The sequence below is a fragment of the Lagopus leucura genome, unplaced genomic scaffold (genome assembly GCF_019238085.1).
Source record: "Lagopus leucura isolate 7727_CA_CO unplaced genomic scaffold, USGS_WTPT01 Super-Scaffold_100001, whole genome shotgun sequence".
In the NCBI taxonomy this organism is placed as follows: domain Eukaryota; kingdom Metazoa; phylum Chordata; class Aves; order Galliformes; family Phasianidae; genus Lagopus; species Lagopus leucura.
Window position 1 is genome coordinate 7931093 of NW_024962262.1, and position 17187 is coordinate 7948279.

The 17187-nt window shown below is 38.7% G+C and overlaps 1 protein-coding gene across 1 annotated transcript in view; it reads left to right on the forward strand.

Annotated features, from left to right (window-relative positions):
* NBEA (neurobeachin) overlaps window positions 1-17187 on the forward strand; it is a 466212-nt gene that overhangs the window by 428542 nt on the left and 20483 nt on the right. Inside the window, exons 46-50 of the mRNA XM_042868525.1 lie at window positions 8082-8144; window positions 8466-8555; window positions 10098-10290; window positions 14109-14180; window positions 16958-17113. Coding sequence (XP_042724459.1) covers window positions 8082-8144; window positions 8466-8555; window positions 10098-10290; window positions 14109-14180; window positions 16958-17113 — 574 coding nt within the window. The remainder of the gene's footprint in view (window positions 1-8081; window positions 8145-8465; window positions 8556-10097; window positions 10291-14108; window positions 14181-16957; window positions 17114-17187) is intronic.

A 17187-nucleotide genomic window follows, 5' to 3' on the forward strand; every position in this document is an offset into this window, starting at 1 on the left:
AGGAGGGAAGGAAGGAAGGAAGGAAGGAAGGAAGGAAGGAAGGAAGGAAGGAAGGAAGGAAGGAAGGAAGGAAGGAAGGAAGGAAGGAAGGAAGGATAGCTTGAGGAGGACCTTTGGAAATAACAATTTCTTGAAACTTGAAATTGATGAATCAAGCTCAGAAAAAAATGGAAGTAACAGTTTGGCTGGAATAGAAGTTGATGTTCTGAGCAAGATCTTGGAAAGAGCTAAGTGTGAGGAGTGTCCATTAGTAATAGGATTGATATGAGAGGAGGCAGAGAGAAGTGGTAGAACTGATTTGGTTGAGGTTTGCAAATATTAGATAGGACACATCTGCAGTTCTGCATGTTGTGATGCATTGATTGCTGTCACATAAAGGAGAAACATAAAGTAATAATATCAACAGAGAAATTTTATGTTGCAGGTGTATGATTTAGTAATTTGCATTGCAGAATCAAGATGTCAAAGAGAAGCTTGTTCCATAGACTTAAGCACCAGATGGGAAAGATCATCTAGATTGGCATTTTAACCAACAAATCACAGAGAGCTTCTGTCCATGCAGCCTTTTGAATGTAACTGTAACTGTTGGTGTCTGATGAATAGCAAGGAAAATATAGAAGTGTTTTGTCATATAGGTTACAGTTTAAGGGAGAAGAAATTATTTCAGTGACCATAAATATTTGTTATCTAAAACCAATAATAAGAGTTCCTGTTTTTAAATTGATGAGAGTATGTCTTCAGAAAAGATAAAATTGCTTGTCAGATCAAGAGAAGTCCTTGTTTCTGAAGCTGTCCATTACATAACAGTATGACAATGATTTTAGGACAATTATCAGTCATCTAAAAAGTAAAAAACAATCCTGTGACTGACCAGGTTTCAAATCTGGAAGTGTTCATGACATGGTTACAAATCTAATGAATTACTGTATCATGCTGTTCCGTCTCTCACAAAAGTAACTTAGCAGTAAAATCTTTTGTAATGTGTTGTACTCAGCAGCTTAATAATGATCAAAGAAACCAGCGTTTTCTTCTATAAACTTAATACAGATTTGGGAGAATGATGACAGAGCAATGATTTCATTTGGCATGACATCAATGAACACACAAAGAGTTTCAGTAAATGTTACCAATCCGAATGGGATAGGAATTATTATAAACATGACTGTAAGAAATATGATTGTCAACTGGAGAAAAATATGGCATAGAACGAGAATGATAAGAAAATTTGCTATATAAAAGAGAAAGAAATTAAAATATTTTTGGATGAAAATGTACACATGATTATAAAAAATGAATGACTTTCATTAGTTCCAGCTGATATTCAGAGTTTTGCACAGCAGTAATTTTACAAGCAAAGGGATTCTCCCTGTCTGCCTTGTATGCAGTCAAACAGCAGGGAAGGAAAGGCAGCAAAATTGCCATCAGCTGGGAGCAGAACCCGCAGTTTTATAAATTATCACAACTATAAAAAGGAAGTGATGAACAGAGCAGTGTCCCAAGAAACCCCTGTAACAACATTGACCTTGTCAGAGGAATTGGGAGTTAAAACTGTTCACTTCAGAGCATAATAGAGTTTGCTGTAGTTCTTAGTGTAATTTAATGAGAGAATTTCATTATAGCAGTGGTAAACTCTATTGTTCCAGGCAAAGTTGGAAAGATACAAGACACAAGGGAAAGATAGAAATTGTAGAAAAGTTGTTTTTTCCTTTCTTCATAGGTAAGAAGGAAAGAGGCAGTTTCACTGCTTTTCAGTGTAAGGAAGATTTCCACATCTTTCGAGAGAATGGCAACTGCTGGAGGGGAAAAGCAAGTTTTTGTGCTCAGATATGCAGGAACCTCAGAGACACTGGCTTGTACTTGAGAAGGTGCCTGAAAGAATCAGGGACGCTCTTACCCAAACCTGCCCTGGCTGGGGCATAGCAATATTTTTGCTTCACCTTCCCTGTTTCTGTTTGTGAGATGTAGTCACTTTTTTTTCTTGTTTGCAATGCCTTTAACTAACTGTCTACTTAAACTGGGAGGGTGTTTAAAGATTTATGTGCCATGAAAGGCATAGTGGACTGCCAGGAATAAGAACTGGAGAATTATAAAAATAAAAGAGTGAAGAAATAGATACCACAATTACTTAAAGTACACAAGTACTTTAATTAGATAAATATGAAAGCTAAAAGTCAGCGCTCCAAGAAACAAATAAGGTTAGGGATGAACTGATGCCTGTAAAGGGGATGGGAAATACATTCTCCTTCATTTTGCATTTCTGTTTGCAATCGTAGTGGAATGAGAAAGAGCACAGGGTTGGGCTGACTGGGAAGGAGCTGAAGCTTCGCTCCAAGCTATTGCTCTTCTGCTGTGGAGCCTTTTAATTGCACACTGGATCCAGTGAGATACCTCCTGTGTGGGGAAGGAGCTTAAGGTTGCCCCTCTCCACTGTTAAATTAATAAAGTAGTGACCTGCAGAGAAAATCCATTTCTGTGCCCATCTTTCAGTCCCTTGAGTATCTTGATTAAATAACCCACTGTATCAAAGCCTGCAGACTGGTTGAGTCATTGCTTGTCTTTAAACTACAGCGCTTCTTTCCTCAGAGCACACTGTAATAAAATGGAAATCAATACTCTTAACCTAACTTACCAAAAGTCCTGAAGATATTGATGCCGTTTAACAGCTGTAGATGCAAATAAAAAAGCAGTATCTCAAACGACTAGTACAAAACAATAACATTTGCAAGCTGCTTATGCTACCCACCAAAGGACTGTCAATCACATTCACTGGGAAGAAGTGCTTGGGGCTGCTGAGCGTGCTGGCTGCATGAGCACGGGAGCACGTTAGAATGCCTGTGTTCACTTCAATGCAGAAATGAAAGAAACTTTCAGGAAAGGCAAATATGGATGAATATGGCTGTGGTGCATATTTCTCAAATGAATATAGATTTTGGTTCTTCCCTGTGCTCTGTCCCCGTGCACAGGGAAAATGTTTTGAGAAAAACCTGACGCTTGTACACTGAGGGAGCAAAATGAGCAAGGATTATGGAAATTGACAAAAAGGAACATCACAAAAAAGGAACAAAAGCATAAACTCAGTATATATTTTTGAATGTGTGACTTGTTACAGTTGCAATCAGTGAAATGAGCAAAACAAAGCCCCTTCACATAGGAGCAGAAGTGTTGTCTTACTATCTGCAGTGCAGTCTGGTTTTAGAAGTTTCTTTCTTCTCATCCTACATGACTCTAACTAAAAGCACTCCCACTTTCATCCATCTTGTGCTCTGTGATTACCATGCAGCAAAGGAGTGTTAGCAGGTGAGAGAGCCCTTCTTGTTAATACCTTCCTTCATGATTTTGCTTGCATTTTTGAGAACTCTTTTTGGAGAAACAATATGTTAAAAATAGACTGCATTATAGCTTACCATTTTGTGCGTGTGTGCCAAAGAGCAAACAAAACCTTCACTTTTATGATGTTTCCATACATATCCATTCTCATATTTTCATCTAGAGCTTGTAAATTGTGCTCCAGGGCTGCCCCTAAACCAGCTGCTTCTCTTCTGGGGTCTGCAGCACACATGGAGCTAAACTGGTAGGAAGACCCTGCACTGGGCACAGTTAGTGTATGTGGTGCTTACAACCAACCCTGCAGCTGTGCTCCTGCTGGGTCATGCTGATTGTTACTAGAGTCTTTGCCTGCTAAGAAATAGTATTTTTGAACCTGAAGGAACTGATTGCTTATTTAATGACACACTTAATTTATATTTCTTTCAATCTGCATTCTTAAGTAGAGAAAAATAACTTGGTAGACTGCTGTGAGAACAAAACAGACATCTCCTCCTGAAGCTGGCACTGAGGACTTATCCTCCAAGCTGCGGAGTATCCCACTATCCCTGTGAATGTGCAGTTTGCCATTAAGCATAAAAACTGGAATCCAATAACTTCTTTCCTTTGAGCAAAACATGTTTGGGATATTACTCACTGTAACTAAGAAAAATGTTTTTCATTAGACTGGGTGATTTTTATTTTATTGATTTCCTACTCAAAATTGTACATAAGCATAGAATACAAATCTCTATGTATTATTTTTAAATGACTAATATTAAGTGCTATGAAGCGATGTTTTGCTTGCTATCATAAATTAGGATGTATGAGATATATATATATATAATTATTTTAATCTTTGAATTGTCAGCAAGTTTGCAGATGTTTTTGTTTCCTTGTTCGGACTTATGGTTATCAATAGACTGAGGCCCATTTTATCTTTCTGCAATATGATCATATCCTAACAGCTACTCCCTGAAGTGTCTGCAGTACAAATCTCATTTTATGTGTATTAAAAACAGTAGGGAATCTCAAATCAGCTCACTAAATAGCTTTCCTGCAACACCTTATTAAGAAAGTGGAAACTAGTATAGTTGCCACTTTGCTGTTTCAAAAGCATTAAATCTGGCAGCCACTAAACTCCAAGCTTATGTTGTTTGTACACAAAAGACATTTGAAGGTGAAATGAGAGAAAAAAATAGCTTTATTAAAATACATGTTAAATTAACCAGAATATGTGTTTTAGGGAGCTGTGCAGCACTTTGAATATGTTACTCAAGATCTGATGAGAGAAAAGTAATTGATTAATTAGACCAAAATTTTTAAAATAAATGTATCAGAAATTTTATGATTTAAAGTTCAAGAAAAGCTGTGGTGTATCTTAAGGTTTCAGATTTATTTCACATACAACTGTAGTTTTCTGGTAAACAAATCAATGCCTTACACTGTTATTCACAGATCTGCTCTATACCTTTTAGTTACATGTCATGATCTGATAACACACGACATTAAGAATGCCCTTGGGCCAGTCCCTTATCTCTGTGTGCTTATGGTTATCTTCTGTGTAAGTTTTAACAAGGTTTCTCTGTCCTTTTCATGTGTTTTGAAATTTAGAGAGGAGTAGCAGTTCTAGCTGTGCATCTGTGGAGCATTGCTGTGCCATCAGTGTCTTTAAAGAAGCATCGTTCGGTTTCTTTAAGCATCCAAGAGTTCCCAGTTTTACAAATGGTACTTTTGAAAGAAAAGGATAGCATTACTGATCAGAGGGTGGGAGAGTGAGAGTTGTCCTTGAAAGTGCAAGGTAGCAAAAGCATTGAACGTTTGCTCATTGTCAGAGTCTTGATTCTGCACTTGTTCTGAGTATGGAAGGAAGGATTTGGCATTCAGCCCTGTGGAGAAGGACCTGGGGGTCCTGATAGATGTAAAACTTAATATGAGCCAACAGTGTGCTCTTGCGGCTCGGAGGGCAAATGGTTTCCTAGGCTCCATCAAAAGAGGGGTGGCCAGCAGGGACAAGGAGGTGATTGTCCCCCTCTAATCTGCTCTTGTGAGGCCCCATCTGGAATACTGCATCCAAGTGTGGAGCCCACAGTACGAAAAAGACAGGGAGCTGTTGGAGAGGGTCCAGAGGAAGGCCACGAATATGATCAGGGGACTGGAGCACCTCCCCTATGAAGACAGGCTGAGGGAGCTGGGCTTGTTCAGCCTGGAGAAAAGAAGGCTGCGGGGTGACCTCATTGCAGCCTTTCAATATCTAAAGGGAGCCTACAGAGGGGAGGGGAATCCACTCTTTGAAAGGGGTTGATATGTGTAGGACGAGGGGAAATGATTTTAAGTTGAGGAAGGGAAGATTTAAGTCAGACACCAGGGGGAAATTCTTTACCCAGAGAGTGGTGAGGTGCTGGAACAGGCTGCCCAGAGAGGTTGTGGATGCCCCGTCCCTAGAGGTGTTCAAGGCCAGGTTGGATGGGGCCCTGGGCAGCCTGGTCTGGTATTAAATTGGGAGGATGGGTGGCCCTGCATGTGGCAGGGGGTTGGAGATTCATAGAATCATAGAATCATAGAATCACCAAGGTTGGAAAAGACCTAAGAGATCATCCAGTCCAACCGTTCACCTATTCCCAATAGCTCCCACTAAACCATGTCCCTCAACACAACATCCAGCCTTTCCTTGAACACCCCCAGGCTCGGTGACTCCACCACCTCCCTTGGCAGTCCATTCCAGTGCCTGACCACCCTTTCTGAAAAGTAATATGATCCTTGAGGTCCCTTCCAACCCTGGCCATTCTGTGATTCTGTGATTCATTTATGTGTTTTAAAACATGAGTGTATAAATAGGTATGTGAATATTTGCCAGGACATTTTCAACTGTAAAGTAACAGTTGCTTTTGACAGTTGTGATTGAAGCATCCATCTAAAAAATTCCTGCTGATTTATTATTTTGTTCTGTTCCTCTTTCTTTTCCCCTGCTAACATCATAAATCCACCTGGGCTAGGAGGCAAAGCCCACAGAGTTATGTATGCAGAATTGATAGCCCCAAAATCAGAATTTGCCAACACTGGACAACACGAAAGTACATGTGTAAATTAGAATCAGGCTGTACTTAAAAAAAATTAATAATTCATTTCAGTGTGCCTGTGAGAGGACAGAAGTATCATTTATGGGATCACTTAAAGGGTGGTAGGGAAAGATCTGGGTTTTGTTCAGAGTTGCTGCCAAATATAATTCACACTCTTATTTCATCACATAATTCCTTCAAAAATTAAACGAATAACCTTGATAATTATTTGGAAAAAAAAAAAAAAAAAAAAAGGAAATTACTTTTCTCAAAATATTATTGGCAGATCTGTGTGGGAACATGTATCATGCAGCGCCTGGTGTTGCTGATATTAGTCGTCATCATTTTGAAACCAAAATCCACAAGCAGCTATAATTCTATTACAATAAAACTTAGGAAATCAGTTACAGAGTAATGAATGTAATGGAAAATACTACTTTGATTCAAACTGAATTTAATATTCCTGTAAAAAAAGTGTCTGCATGAGTGACAGTTTTTACACAGCATGTAAAGGGAGACTGTTTGTATGTTACTACTGTATAGATGTGTACAAACGTACACACATACGTCCACACAAACACATTGGTTTTGTATATAGTCAGTCCATGATTTTAATTCATCAGCAAATGTTGTTAATAAAAACAAGGAAACATACCGGTTCCCCAGAAAGCAGCCTAAAGCCTGACCTCAACTACTCAACAAGGAAGAAATTCCCTGTACTGGTGTAAACACATCATCCAGTGTGTTAGGCTACAAACCATGGAAGTCCTTCAGCTTCTTCACCAGACTTTGCATTCATTTCTTCTTTTGTTAGCAGTATTTTATTAAATTACCGATCAGTCTAGATCATCAAAAGTGGTGGACGCTGTGACGTGTCAGGAAATCTCTAACATCTGTTCTGGCTTCTATGCTGTGGATTGTAGGAATGTGCAGACTGGCTTGTAGGAATCATGAAATATGTTGATTGAAAGGATTCTTCTGTAAATGAAGTATTTAATGTGCTTCTTACCTTTTTGAGTTTGATAGAAGTAACAGAATTTACCAAGTTAGTCATGTTTTTAGTATTTTTTCATATTTTGCGTACAGTAGCAAATGAAAAATTGATAAGGCTCCCAAGAAAAATATTGAGGGTCAGTAGTGCAGAGTGCAGTACGTATGTAAGTACATACATAGTGCATTTCAAAATCCACCAGTTTAGCTTTTGATGGGTTCTTTGTTCTTGATTTTAAAGGATCAAATAAAATAGCACTTGTTTGAAAAATAAAAGTTCTTGAACTCTATTGATCTTACAAGGAGCGATCTTTTGCCAAAGTTTTTAAGGATGTATCCTAAATATATTTGTGTTTAAATGAACTGTTTCAATAGCGGAAGCATCACAGTTGGACTTGCTCTACTCTTTATTGAGTTACTCTGTATTTATTTTGAAAGTAAGCTGATGCTTCATGGAATAAATTGAAATGGATAAGTTTTCTCTACATAACTGTGAAGTCTGAAAGCCCACAAAAAAGGTTGCAATAGAATTAGGCACAAAATACTTGGAGAATGAATGCAACTTGGAAAGATTTTTACAGTAGTCTGAATGCGCCTGGCAAGATTTGTTTCTGGCATTTTTTTGTTTTAACCTGCTAGTGTTGTTATTGAAATAGTAATTATTATGTTGTTATTGTATTTTATACTTGAATGTTGTTTCTCAGTTTGCTTTTTTCCCCCCCATTTAAGATTCCAGAGGCTTATTTTATTAGAGATCCTCATACTTTCCTCCTTACAAAGGAATTTATTAAGGTATATGTGTTCTTTTTAGAGCAACAAAGCTCTCGAGACCTGAACTGCATGTCCTCACAGGTTAACATTTTCACATATAACGCCAGTTACTGGAAATGAGCCTGGTTAGTTGAGTAACCGAAGCATGCTTGAAAGGAGAAGCAGAGCTTGTCTACAAAATACTAACACTTGGCTGAGTCTGCAGCCTGGGAGGAGAGCACCGGGTGAATTTTCTGGACTTTTTTCATGGCTGACTTGGGATGTGCCTGCACTGTCACTGAGTGTGTTGACCTCTCTCCTTGATGCATATTGCTCCTGACAGTCCCTCTGCCTTCCCCGCAGGCCATGGAGGCGCAGATCCAGAACTTCGGGCAGACGCCATCGCAGTTGCTCATTGAGCCCCATCCGCCGCGGAGCTCTGCCATGCACCTGGTGAGACATAGCTGCTGGTGGGGAATTCATTGCCTTTGAATCGGAGGCTTCTTTATAGGTCATCAAGTATCCCTTTAAGGAACGCTTTAATGCCCTCCGCTGCCCATACAGCTGTACACAGTGTGGCAGAGCAAGGTGGAATTTGACTAGCCTTAACTTTCTGTAGTCCTGGCTTTTCCTGCATAATATTGCATAAAAAGGCTCTTTCTTCATAAATATGCACTTCATAAATACATATTTAGATTCTTATTTCTGCAAGTACTGGGAATGACTCCGGGCTCTTCTTGCAGTGAGTCTGTTGTTATTTATTTATTCATTCATTTTCGAAGGAAACTTTGTTAGGGGGTGATATATGGACAATGCCTGCTTGCCAGAAATGAAACAATATAGTTCAAATCGTGCTGGAATCCTCCCTTCTGTTCCCCTGGGAGAATACAATTTATACTTCTTTCTAATTTCAATTTGAACTTCAAAATTCATTCCCAGTATGTTCTTCTTTCTGCTTCTTGCAAAAAATTATACAAAATAGCAAGACAGAATGAGACAGATCTCTGTGTTACTCAGTGCCTTTGATTAAATGCTTAGAGCTATATTTTTTCCTCTAAGCTTTGTAAATCAAGAGTAATGCATACAGTAATTTCATTAATTTCATCTGTTCACAAGGAACTCACGTTTCTGGTTGCACACTATGAAAATGGGAATTGGTCTGGAAATGCCAGCTATGTTGTTACAAGTACTGTGTAGACGTTAAACATATATTTTATATTCTTAAGGTATCGATAATAAATGTCATTTGTATTTTATATTTATATTTAAAGTTATATTCAAAAGGAAAGGATTATTTGAACTTCTAAAAATACACATATTTGTTATAGCACTGGTTGAAAAAAGTAACATTAAGAACAGTACATGATATAATCTCACGTGGTAACACTGCTGCTGTTTGTGAAAAATTACCTGTGTCACCTGTAGAATCACTGAACTGATTTATAATTACTTATGAGTAATAAGTAAATGCTTTGCACAGAATTAAAATGTCTCCTGATGTTTAGAAGTGATGTATTTCATATCATTCATTAACATCAATCAAGCATTCATTAAGAAAAATCAAATATCTGAAAAAATGTAAATCTGAAATTTTGAGTTCCTCTTAAAATTTCTTGTTTTCAGCCATTATAACTTGTAGCAATTACAAATGGATTCTTTTATTTTACTCATATCTCTATTGCATGGATACTAACTGCTGTATCATTTTGCATTTTACTGTGTATTAATTAATGCTAGCAATCATTATGTACCCTGTAATGATAACCTGGTGGACCCTTGCCATTCCTATTCTCTACTTGTCCTCATGTAATGACCCAATATTAGCTTCTGATCTTGCTCTCCTCTGTCACTAGTGTAGATGCACAGGTAGCATTGTTTTCCCTGTATGTGCACGTGTTTGCCTGCTCTTTTTAACCTTGTTTTCCCTCAGACCTCCTCACTAATTGTGTTATCCCTTCTGTTTTCTTCTGCTCTCTTCTCCTTTCTACTCAACAGTGTTTCCTTCCACAGAGCCCCCTCATGTTTAAAGATCAGATGCAGCAGGATGTCATAATGGTGCTGAAGTTCCCATCAAACTCTCCGGTCACACACGTGGCAGCCAACACGCTGCCCCACCTGACAATTCCTGCCGTGGTGACCGTCACCTGCAGCAGGCTCTTTGCTGTCAATCGGTGGCACAACACAGTAGGTAGGTCCTCACAGCTGGATTTCTTTCAAAACTGAAGATCTTAACAGCGCAGCTTTTAATTTCGAGTGGAGATAGGTAGATATGAGTTAATCTCACTCACTTGCGTGTGTACAAATACATAGCAAACGTACAGTTATTCTGGTTTCTGTCAAATATTCAAAGCTTCTGTTTACTCTGCTGTCATCCCTAGAAGCACTCTCTATAAGAGCAGCACATTCCCATGGCAGCCAGTCGATTTGTAGTTACATCAAGATCAGACTTTGATATAATAATTTTCAGGAGCACGCTACTGTTCTTGACACAATCTATATCAATATGTTCCAGGCTTCAGAAAAATGTACTGGCATGCATCACTGTCTACTGCTTGTGAGAGCTTTCAGGCCTTCCTCTGGGTCACAGCGTGGTAATGTGGGACCGAAAGCAAACTGAAGGCAGGATTGTTCTGAACAGAATTTTCCTCATTCTGTCTCAAACTGAATGAAATCAAAAGCCCATTTAGTGGGGTCAGGCCACGTTTCCTTTCCTGTCCTTGCTCACTTCTCCATTGCCACTAGGACTCTCCTGTCTCCTCCCCATCCCTGGAGGCATTTAAGACCAGGTTGGAATGGGGCCCTTGGGTAACCTGAGTGGCAACCCTGCCCATTGCAGGAAGGCTGGAACTGGGTGGGATTTAAGGTACCTTCCAACCTAAGCCATCCTGTGATTCTATGGTGCTTTGATTCCTCACCCGGCCTTGCAAGTACACAGATTGTCCCGTGCATTGCTGAAAATGTGGTGGACCACAAGCTGCAGCCCCACTCAGGAATGAAGGTGTCTTTCTGCTCTGATGGCCCTCATGCTGCAACATATGGAAATTTTTGAATGTGTCTTACCACCTGGAAAAAACAAGAAGTTGCCTCACGTTTCAGAGTGTGACTCAGTAGCTGATTCGGAAGCTTTGTCAGGACTGAGCAAAAAAGAAAAATCCATCCCCTCTTTACAGCATAGGAGGACTCCCTGGACAGAAGTAGGCCCTTCAGGAGATGAAATAGTGAATTTGAGTTAAGAAGTCTCCCTCCAGTAGAAGTAAAGGAACTCTAGATTAATTAGAGGTTTCACTGCCTTAACTATAGACATCTCCTCAGTAAATAAGTCAAGTGAAGCAGATCCCATCTTTTTTGCACAAGACTAACCACAGACTTGTGTTAAAATTCATAATTAGAGGACTGAATGGGAATTCCCTTACAGGCATGCATTTAGAGGAACTATCAGTGAGAAAAGTTAATACCACACTGAATTCTTGAGTAGTAAAAGAAGCTGTAATTGGAATTTTATTCTGACAGCTAAATAATGTTAGCATGAATATTAAAATTTCACACATATTCAGATGGTTCCTATTTTTTTTTAAGAAACTCTGTGTGTTGGTTTATAGAATACAACTGAAATAGAACAGAACAGGATACCTGGTTGCCTTTCACAAACTTTGAATTTTTGATACTCCAACAGGTGCAATGGCATCAGATGTAAACATGTTTTGCCCATTTCTTTAAAATGAAAAATTAAGGAAAAAAATAGTAATTTCTTTACATAATTGTCCTCAAGGAAAGAACTAAGTGTCAAAAATGATTCAGAGATACAGAAGCTGCCCACTAGTATTTTAGGTTTTTTTTATTAACAATATTTGTCTGATCTGTAATTGATTCCCCTATATTTTTTCAGGGATGCTGCCTAAGTACTCTGCAATTATCAACATTCTAGACACTTCCGTATGAGGAGGCTCATTTAGTACTTTTCTATTTATTTTCTTACTACATGGTCACACGAGGGAAAACCAAAATTCCTACATATACTTTTCTGTGAAGGAGTCAAAGTCACTAAAACAATAGTATCCTGAAGTTCAAGCATTTTCTTAGCAATTATTATTTAGAGAAGTCTTCTAGTTCGCTAGAAGTCTTGTTGGCCTTTATAATGCCTATAAGTTGTGGTTTAATTTTCCGTACACAATCCTGTCACATAGTAAATATGCAGAATTCACATTGCGAATCAACCATGGAAGAAAAAAAAACAACCAACCTCAGGTATAAATTTAAATGGGATAAATAATTTCTGAATATATTGAAATAGCAGGAAACAGGAAAGAAAAGCTGTTTGGAAAATCAAAATCTGGTCATTTCATTTCAGGAAGGAGCATCAGTTTTCAAGTATAACCATCTTTTTTTAATCATAGGTCTAGCATAAAGGATATCTATACACACACCCCTTGTTGTAAGATTTCTGTAAAGATTCAAGAGTTCATACACAGTAAAAGTCATTTACATGCCCATGTCACAATGAGATTTAGTGAGTCGCAGTAAATTCCAGTAAAAATCTGTCCCAGACTGATTTGCTTTTTAAAAAAGAGAGAGAAATGGAGGAAGGATAATGAGAAGTTATAAGAGCGATGTTTTTCAGAAGCTGACAGGATCAGCTGTAGGCCTTGTGGGGTTTTGTTTTGCCTTCTCAAGTCACCTATTGCAACAGTAGAAAATAGCAATTATGACTGAATACAGAGATTGTTAGTGGAGTGTTCCCAATGTATAACATAAGACAAAAGAGTTAGAAATATGAACAAATCCACAGTAGGCCAAGGAACACAGAATCACAGAATCACAGAATGGCCAGGGTTGGAAGGGACCTCAAGGATCATGAATTTCCAACCCCCTGCCACATGCAGGGCCACCAACCTCCCCATTCAATACTAGACCAGGCTGCCCAGGGCCCCATCCAACCTGGCCTTGAACACCTCCAGAGATGGGGCATCCACAACCTCTCTGGGCAGCCTGTTCCAGCACCTCACCACTATCTCTGTAAAGAACTTCCCCCTGACATCCAACCTAAATCTTCCCTCCCTCAAGTTATAACCATTTCCCCATGTCCTGCAGTTATCAACCCCTTTCAAAGAGTTGATTCTCTTTCTGTTTCTGGGCTCCCAATAGATATTGAAAGGCTGCAGTGAGGTCACCCTCCAGGCTGAACAAGCCCAGCTCCCTCAGCCTGTCTTCATAGGGGAGGTGCTCCAGTCCCCTGATCATCTTCATGGCCCTCCTCTGGACCCTCTCCAACAGCTCCCTGCCTTTCTTGTACTGCGGGCTCCAGACCTGGACGCAGCATTCCAGATGGGGCCTCACAAGAGCAGAGTAGAGGGGGACAATCACCTCCCTGTCCCTGCTGGTCACCCCTCTTCTGATGAAGCCCAGATTACCATTTGCTTTCCGAGCTGCAAGGGCACGCCAGTCTCAATCATCAGTGTGCTCCGAGTTTGTTCTCAAGAACTTTATATCTCCTCTTATGGAAGATATTCTTGTGCAACATGGCAGTTCTAGACAAAAAAATTTCTTTTCTTCACGGACTATTGTGACTTACACAATGGGAAGAGTCTTCAGAAGAGCCAAAGCAATGCTATAAAGGCCTGAAAGCAGATATTACTAAATATTCAGTCCTTGCTGCAAATTAGAACATCTAAAGGACTGCTGAAGATGGGAATGATTATGATAAATTTACTGTAGCCTTCAATTTCCCAGCAAAATATTCTAGATAAATCCACGCAAAGGCCCAAGTTTCTCCACAGAGATTTCAGTAGCATTCATACAGTTATAATTTCTGTTTCATAACCAAAGAGTAAAGAAGTCTGTATTTCTATAGCAGAGAGGAAAAAATATTTAAAGACTCATAGAACAAGAAATAGTAAGAAGTATTATTTGGATATAGTAATTTCACAGTAGTTTTAAACCTAGAAAAATCATAGAAAAAAATATAAGATAACAAGGTTCCTATGTTCTTTATTTTCCTTTCACATTTAGGCCTTCGAGGAGCCCCAGGATATTCTTTGGATCAAGCCCATCATCTTCCAATTGAAATGGATCCATTGATCGGTATGTCAAGATAAAAACATAGAAATATATTTGAAAATGGCATTTTCAAAAATTGTTGATTAAGATGTATTTGTATACTATGCTTCTTTTAACATAGAACATAGGAAAATATTTATTTTTGTCAGTCCTAGAAAATAAAAAGCATTACCTATTGATGCTGAATGGACTGCAAGTGTTATTTGTTAACATCATCAGCAATTGGTATTTAAGAAACAACTAATTAAGTCAGTTACACTGTCAGTCCGTATTTATAATTCTGTTCTCTTATCAGGTCACATTAATAAAATAAAACGTGAGGGTCTGGCAGAGCTCACGGTTTTTAGTTTCATACAAGCTCTTTGTATAGCAGTTAATGTAAACTCGTTTCATTAATTTATGATTGGGATTTTCTTAGTAGGGATTACTAAATTAATAGCCCAATTATTGCATTTTAAATTGTTGTACTACTAATCTACAACAATTGTTGTAGTACAAATCTAAAAATATTTTTAGAAGTTGACTATTTAAAAATAAGTACCAGCTGAAATTGTTTGAGTGCTATTAATAAAGGTTGTGACCCCGTGCTTACAGTTGATGGTATTTCTCTTTAATTGAAACTGTTTGCTTTATCTTTGTAAATTTTTGTAATAGGTGCAGTTTTGAGTCAGAAGTTGTGGGTAGGGATGGTTCTTAGAGCAAATTTTGAAGGACCACTGAGAAAAAAACAAACGTTTTTAAACATCTGTAAATGAAAAGTTAGTTGTCAGTATTTGTGATCGAAAGATTTGTGTACAAATATCTCAGGAGAGTTAATTTTATCACAATATATGCTTAGTTTTCTCATATAAAGACAGTGTTTTTGTTAGATTTTCCTCTCAAAAGCTGGCGAATTACTATTGTGCCCACCTGTTCTGAAAATCTGAGTAATTTGTTATATTTCATTGGATGGCCATAGAGTCTCTGGTGATTTACATTTATGTTCTTGAAACATACGTAAACCTGGTATTAACATGTATAAGGAATTTTAAATTAGTGGACATTCTTGTTAAGTCTCTTATTTCATGCAGTTGTGAGAAATTTAAGTAGAATAATCAAAAATGGGGACAAAAGAAATTTCAGAGCATTATGTGCAATAAGTCATGTTCCTATGGACACATTCTCTCTGAGTGAGTTTGGATGTGGTGCTTTGGATGTGGTGAGTTTTGTTCTCTCTGAGTTTAACATTTGGATGTGGTGCTCAGGGACACGATTTAACGGAGAGTTGTTAGGGTTAGGGTAGTATGGTTAGGTTGTGGTTGGACTTGATGATCTTGGAGGTCTTTTCCAACCTGAACAATTCTATAATTATATGATTCTGTGATCTCAGCTAGCTTCAGTCATTGGAAGTTAGTTGTAAAGATTTCCTCTATAGCTACTGTCAGAAGTGAAACTGTCCTCTGGAATTGTATAGCTCTGAGACAGCTATTTCAGTGTGAGATGACATGCTATTTGAAGCGATGTCTCTACAGTGAGTACAGATGAAGTGCAGGTAAATAGCTTGTATACCAAAGTGTTAGAATATTAATACTAGGTGAGAATACACCTTTACTGAATTGCTAAATCCTGCCTCTAATGCAATGGGAAGTCAAGAGCAAGTTAGTTAATGACTCACATTCCTTCTTAACTGCTCCATTTGACATATGGGATGGTTGGCTTCAGTAGTAATCATTCCTTTTCCCTCTGAGGGAATTTCCAAGTATTGCCTATGGTGTGAATACTATTCCTTATGGCCTGTGTTTAGTTTTGGGCCCCGCACTACAAGAAAGACGTGAAGGACTTGGAGTGTATCCAGAGGAGGGTGACGAGGCTATGAAGGGTATGGAGGACAAGTCTTATGGGAAGTGGACGAGGGAGCTAGGACTGTTCAGTATGGAGGAGACTCAGGGAGACGTTATTGCTCCCCAAAACTGCCTGAAAGGAGACTGAGATGAGGTGGAGATTGGCCTCTTCTCGCAGGTAACAGCAGTAGAACAAGAGGTAATGCATAAGGTAATTGCTTCAAGTTCCACCAGGGGAGGTTCAGCTTGGGTATTAGGAGAAGCATTTTCTCCAAAAGTGTGGTCAGGCATTGGAAGAGGCCACCCAAAGAGATGGTGAAGTCACCATCCCTGCAAGTGTTCAAGAAATGTGTGGAGGAGGTACTTAGGGAACATGGTTAGCGGACAATACTGGTGGTGGCTGGACAGTTGGATAGTTGGACTACGTCATCTTAGAGAACTTTCCCAACCTTAATGGTTCTACGATTCTATGATTCTAATAATTATAGTAATTCGTTGAATCCTTATTTTTGTCTTTAATCCATTTAAGAATCAGAAAGTATGGAGGGCGTAGGGGTCACACAACACAACCTGTGATATTTTCTGTAGCAGAAGTACCAATCAGCAAGAACTGAATCTGTGGTACTATTAGCGTTGACTTCCATCACGTTCCTGAAATTCAATTTGTTTTTGAAGAGTTCTTCAGCAGAGAATATAGGGTAAAATATTGCCACATATTATGCAGTGCATCAGGCAGTTTATGAGAAATTGTCATCTCCTGTAAAATCTTTTGTCTTATTCAAAGAGTAACCAGGAATCTCACAATATTTTTTTATTTCTGACACCCATATAGACAGCTCTAAATGTTCATATTCAGAATGCTTACTCAACAACAAATTCACAGTTCATTGAAAGTTAAATGTATTCATTTTCCCTTGTAAGTGGATGACAGGAAGGTGTTGGAATGGCTTACTTATAAAAATGGTTTGCATTTTGTTACAGCCAATAACTCCGGTGTGAACAAGCGGCAGATCACAGACCTGGTGGATCAGAGCATTCAGATCAATGCACATTGTTTTGTGGTCACAGCAGATAATCGCTACATTCTTATCTGTGGTTTCTGGGACAAGAGTTTTCGAGTTTATTCTACAGAAACAGGTGACCTAAGTACAACCAACTGTGTCTCCCTAGGTCACAAAGTGGGCTGCTGTCTTAATACAACTACGTTTAAT